At 55.5% G+C, this 6160-nt stretch overlaps 1 gene segment (V, D, J or C); it reads right to left on the bottom strand.

The window, feature by feature from the left end:
* Positions 1 to 6160, bottom strand: part of LOC144273435 (immunoglobulin heavy constant gamma 2-like) — an 84667-nt gene that overhangs the window by 2235 nt on the left and 76272 nt on the right. The window contains 4 exon segments of the C gene segment in view: positions 3235 to 3567; positions 3890 to 4216; positions 4404 to 4721; positions 5192 to 5488. Coding sequence covers positions 3235 to 3567; positions 3890 to 4216; positions 4404 to 4721; positions 5192 to 5488 — 1275 coding nt within the window.

A 6160-nucleotide genomic window follows, 5' to 3' on the forward strand; every position in this document is an offset into this window, starting at 1 on the left:
GAGCCCCCTAAAGGCCAGGATGGATGGATTTCATGTGTGTTCCTCTATGACGCTGATCCCAATGTACCTAACACTCAGGAGTCGCTTCAGATGGAACACAGCCGCCTCTGGGGCTGTTTATTTAGGGCTCCCTTGGGTGGCACTGGGATGGTGGCATCTGGTGGCTGTTCATAGGGGGCTCTCTCGGCCGGCACAGAGATGTGACCCCCTTTGGTGTGGGACTCAGGGGCTGTTTAGATAGGGACCCCTTGTCCAAATGCCAAGTTGTAGCTGACATGGGGGCTGCGGAACAGTGTCGCTTTGAGGAACAGAGCCATGAGTAATTTATGATGGGGAGGCTCAGGATCTCTCAGAGGAAAGATGGTGCCCCCGCAGGATGGCGCCCCCTAGCACAGCAGTGGGGGCATTGAGATCAGCTCTGACTGTGGGGGGAGAACCCTCCATACTGAGCCCACTGCCATGCTCCCTGCAGGTGTGCATGGCTTCTGGATGACGCAGGTCTCATTCCCTACGTAAAGGGGGATCCAAGGATTTGGTTGGAGTTGGTAGCTGCTTCTTAGAGACGGGTGAGATATCCCCATATAAACTGACCCCCGCATACCCCACCCAAGAGTCAGACATATCTCAGTGCTCAGTGTGGGGTCCATGTATAAACAGCCCCCATGTTCCATCCCAGAGGGGAAGCAACTCAGCACGGGGTGAGGGATTCCTGTAACACCTGTCCCAGAGACGGCTGCATCTTAGAGCTGGCTGAGAGTGGAGGGAGACCAGGCTGTGTGGCTGCATGTTTGTGTCTCTCTGTGTTGTGTGTCTCTGTGTGTGTACAAACATCACCGCCCAGGCGGGAGGGTCTCTGGGTCATGCCATGTTACATGTGTGTCCATCTGTACCAGGTTGAGCTCTCTCTCTCTCCCTCTCTCTCTCTCTCTCTCAGCAACCGCTGCAGTCTCCTACTTTGTGTGCCCCTCCCTGCTAGCAACTGCACGGCCCCAGGAGAACAGCCCTCACACTGCTGCTGCTGGCTACGCACCCCTTAGCACCATGCGTGGAGCTCTGTCCTCGGCACTGGTGTGTTCGAGCCCTGCGCTCGCCCATCCAGCCCTGGGGCCGACACACACACACACATGTGCGTGTATGTGTGTGGGTGCCCTGTTGGGGCTAGGTAGGAGACAGGGCTCGTGTGTGGGGCCATAGAGGAGTCTGCCTCCTCTGTCCCACCCCACTGCCTGGGCCCCCTATGCCACCGGAGCTCGTGAGACTTTAGCTGAGCCCTTGCTTAGTGTCTGCTTCAGATAACAGCCCTACTGCTGGTGCTGCTTTGCGAGCACTGGGTGCCAGGAGCTGATCCCTGGTGCAGGGTGTTTGCTGTCTGTTGTTCTACCACCCCCTCCCCAGCTGCCAGAGAGGGTCGGGGGTGGAGGGAGACCCCTTAGCCTCCTAGCCAGCGGGGGAGGTGTGTTTAGGGGTCGGGGAATTTGAATTGCCCTCCCTCCACTGATTCTGTCTGGAAACTCTCCCTGCTCCTCTCTGGGGTGGGATGGGATGTGGGGTAAATGCTGACCCTGAGACAATGCCCCTCTGGGCATGCACAGGTTCTAGCCTAGAGGACCTTGCCTCAGTGGGATCCTAGGGATTGCTTAGCTATCCATCCATCCTTCTTCATCCATAACCATCATCTACCCATCCCTCCTGATCTGTACCATCCATCCATCCTTGCTCATCCCTCACCATCCATCCACCCTCATCTGTATCTTCCATCCACCCACACTGATCTGTACCCATCCATCCATTCTTGTTCCTAACCATCCATCCATCCAATGTCCTGTCTGTCTGTCCATCCATCCTCATCCCTCACCATCCATCCCTGCAACCCCATGCACTTATCTATCTATCCCTTTCAGTATTCATCCACCCCTACCCCTCCATCACCATTGGTACCCATTGACACTAATCCATTCATTGCCATCCATCCTTTCCCAAATATATGTAGTCAGCCATTATCATATTTACCCATCCTTTCATCTCCATCTAGCACTCACTCACTATGGGTAACAACCCATTCATCCATCCACCTGCCCATCCCCATCGGTACCAGTCCAGTGCCATATGTAACCACCAATCCATTGACATTCATTTATACATCCATTCATCCCCGTCTCCTCCTGTCCATCTATGACAGTCCATCTATTTATCCATCCATCAATCCTTCAGAAAGTGTACCCATCCAACATTCACCATCCATCCATCTATACCCCCCCACGCACCCCTCTATCCATCCGTCCACCCATCTGCGGATCCCCATACACTTTTTCTATCCCTCGGCATCTGTTTATCCATTGGCATCCACCCTCTTTGAGCCATCCAACCATCATTCCCTGAGAGCAGTGCAGTCTAGTTGCAGGCACACTGGGTGGGCCATTCCGGACACCTGGATTCTGTTTCTAGCTCTGTCATTGACATGCTCGGTGATTTTGGGCAGGTCCCTTCCACTCTTGGTACCTCTGTTTCTCCTCCTCCTCTTTCTGTATTTAGGTTGTGAGAAGGACTGTCTCCCACTGTCTGTGCCGTGCCCATCCCAACAGGGTCCTGGTCTCAGCTGGGGGTATAGGAGTTAATTTAATCCAAATAATGACCTTTCTATTTCTCTCCTCCTCCTTGTGATATCTCTTGGTGATATCTCCTGCCCCCTGCAGTATGTATCCGTCTAATCATCTCTTTGAACACCTGGCCTTCCAACTGAGATTGGCTTGAATGTGTCTGTTCCTCTGCAGTATGTCCGTGTGTTTATGTGTAACCGTGCATCTACCCCCCTCTCCATCACTGTTTCCATGCTGTGTCTGTACTCATGCATGCATTCATCCTTCCTTACATGGCATGGACCCACATATCTACCTACCTTCCTTCCATGGCATCTACTCATCTTTCCTTTCATGGAATCTACCCATGTATCTATGTATCCATCCATGGTGTATATGTATCCACCCATACAGGATCTGGGTATTAGCACCCCCAGCCTTATAGCATCTCGGTTTCTCCCAGCCTGCAACTTGGGACCTCGTCCACCTTGGGCGACCTGCAGTTTTCACCCAGTGACACCACAACAAGGAGACCTGGGGGTGAGCTCAGGCTAGTTCCGTTTATTCACTTGTCATCACTGAGGGCACACAGATTATTTACAGGAAGCTGTACTGGACAATGCTACCAGTGGGACTGGGAGGAGACGTCTTCATTTACCAGAGACTTTGCTGATGCTGCGTTGGGTGAACTTCATCTGCAGGGCTTCGTGGATGACCATGCAGGTGTAGGTGTCCCCGCTGTTCCAGCTGTCCTTGCTGACTTTCAGCTTGCTGTAGAGGAAGAAGTTTGAGTCGCCATCTTTGTCCTTCATGGGCGGAGTGGTGATGTTGTCAGTCTCCTTTTCACCTTCATGGTTCTTCATCCACTGCACCGAGATGTCCTCGGGGAAGAAGCCCCGCACCAGGCAGGTGAGGCTGACGGAGTCTTCTTTGCTCCTTAGCTCCTCGTTGTGGGGGCGCAGGAGGTAGACACCGGGGGTGGAGTGCTTGCCTTTGGTGGATGGGGATGGAGGTCACAGATGAGCCAAGGACATTACTCATCTGGGGCACATGGGGATAAGGATGGTGTGTGTGTGTGTGTGTGTGTAGGATGGTAGGAACATCCCCTCTCTCCTTCAGGATGGAGGGGCTAGGGACTGGGAGCTGGTATCTCTGGAGCACAATTTGAGGGTGTGGATTTGGGGATGGAAAGGGACTCAGGGGCCAGGATCCCAGGTTGTTGGGGGTTGGGGCTTCCTCTTAAGGAGCATCCCCCCCTGCTGGGGGTGGGGATAGGGGAGTCTTTCCCCTTAGGGACCCTGAGCTCCTCTTACCTGGCTTCTTGGAGATGGATTTGATGAGGGGCGAGGGTAGCTCTGAGTGCTCCACTTTGCAGGTAAAGGTCTCTCCATCCTCCCAGTCGCGGGTGAAGATGGGCATGGACCTGGAGGCGGTGAAGGTGCCGTTGAACTGCTCACCGATGTCCGGCTGATCAGGGCTAATGGACTCTGGCTTCTCCCGGGACCAGACCACCCGGAGGCCAGAGTCGCTCGGAAGGTTGACCACCAGGCAGGTGAGCATGGGTCTCCGGGTCACGTACAGGGCGGTGGGGGATGGGGGCACCAGGAAGACTTGGATGTCGCTGGAAGATGTTGTTTCTTCTGGGGATGGGAGAGCCTGGGTCAGCCACTATGCTGGGTCTCCCCTGCCCAAGCCCATCCTGGTCTCCTCTCACGCCCTGTCCCCTAAAAAGCCCATCCCAGTCTCCCCCCACCACTCCTCTCCCACCTCGAGCCCAGGCCGGTGCCCCCTCCCCTTCCTAGGCAGCCTGGCCCCGCTCAGTGTCACCTCTGCACTTGTGGGCATGGTCCTGCTTTTTGCTTCCGGTGCCCGGGTGGTGCACCTGGCAGGTGTACGTCTTGCCCTCCAGCCACTCGTCCTGGGAGACACTGGCATTGCTGCGGGTCCTGAAGGTTCGGCCGTTGGCGTCCTTCTTGGCAGAGTCGGTGTCACCAGAAAGTTGCCCGGGCTTGCCGTCCACCAGCCATTCCACCATCAAAGGCTCAGGGTAGAAGCCGGAGATGAAGCACACCAGCTGGATGGCACCTGGCTTGCTGTTGCAGGAGGAGTGGAGGACGTGCACCTCGGGTTCAATGGGGATGGGCTCTGGGAGAAGGGTGGCAGGGGTTAGTTGTTGTACAGACCCCTCCTGGGCCGCCCTCACTCCCTGCAGCACAGTGCCCCCTACTGAGCCCCAGCACCCTGTTGTCCACAGCATGGCGCCCCTTACTGAGCCCCCACTCCCTGCAGCACTGGGCTCCCTACTGAGCCCTCTGCCCCTTTCCCTGCATTGCAGGACCTATCGCTTCTCTTTGCATGGTCTCTCTTTTCGTCCCTCCACCCTTTGGTGCGTGGTCTCTCTCTTTCCATACCCAACACTATCTACCTGTCCCCATTCACTCCCATCTCTCTGTGGTGTCTCTCTCTCTCCATCTCTCCTCCCACAGTGGTGACTCCCTCGGCTCACAGCGCCGGCAGGCTCCCATCCTCTCTCCCTGCACCAGTCAGCAGATCAGGGACCTGAGAGACCCCCAACCCCTGCCCTTCCCCCCCGGGCTGCGCCGCGCTGTCCCTACTTGGGATTTCCTTGGAGATGCTGGAGCTGGTGGGCTGGTGTTGTACTTTGCAGCTATAGTTGTTAGACTTCCAGCTGCTGGACGGGACGGTGACCTGGCTGCTGAGCGCGTAGAGGCCGCTGGAAGGTTGCAGCAGGGAGGGATAGGTCTTCACGCCCGAGGGGGCAACGCTTGGGCTCCACGTCACGGTGACCGGCTCGGGGAAGTATCCTTTGGCCAGGCAGCCGAAGGTGACCTGGGGGGTGTCGTCGCCGGTGCAGGAGGTCAGGGGGAAGACAGACGGGGCCGTGGGGCTGACTGCAAAGGGAGAGAGAGCGAGGCCATGAGACGCAGCCCCTACCCCGCTCCATGCAGCACGGGGGCCCTAGCGTGGCACTGGGCCCAGCACTCAATGCCGGGGGAGAGCGTCCCCTAACGGAGCCCCACTCTGCTCCATTCAGCACAGCAGACAGCTTGTGGTGAGACTGTTGACAATTGCAAGTTCTTGTTAATGTCTGTGTTTAAGTGTGTGCCTGAGATTGGAACCCCCCATCTTTCAGGCTGAGTCACAAAGTGACCAGGAGCAGGGCCCCCAATTTAACTTGTGCTGCACAGACCCTGTTGTACTAGTGATTTTAGCTTGGGTAAATGTTATATTCTCATTAGGTTCCTAGGCAGTAACATCTTTGGCCCCTACTGGCTCGGAAGCATTTCTATGGCTCAAACGCACATTGTTAGATATCCCCAATGAGTTCCCAGGACATTACAAGAAAGACTGGGGCTGTTCAAGTCAACCCAGGACATATGGGCCCTTTGGGTTTGAGTTAGGGTTATCATTATACATAGGGGAGGAGGATTAAGGGTTAGGGTTAGGTGCTGGGGTTAAGGGCTAGAGGTTGGTGGGGTAGAATTAAGGGTGATGGTTTAATGGTTTGGGTCAAATACCTTTCCACTCGCAAGTTCAATATTTGTTGTGTTATGATTGGATTT

This window comes from Eretmochelys imbricata, chromosome 13 (assembly GCF_965152235.1).
Source record: "Eretmochelys imbricata isolate rEreImb1 chromosome 13, rEreImb1.hap1, whole genome shotgun sequence".
Taxonomy (NCBI): domain Eukaryota; kingdom Metazoa; phylum Chordata; order Testudines; family Cheloniidae; genus Eretmochelys; species Eretmochelys imbricata.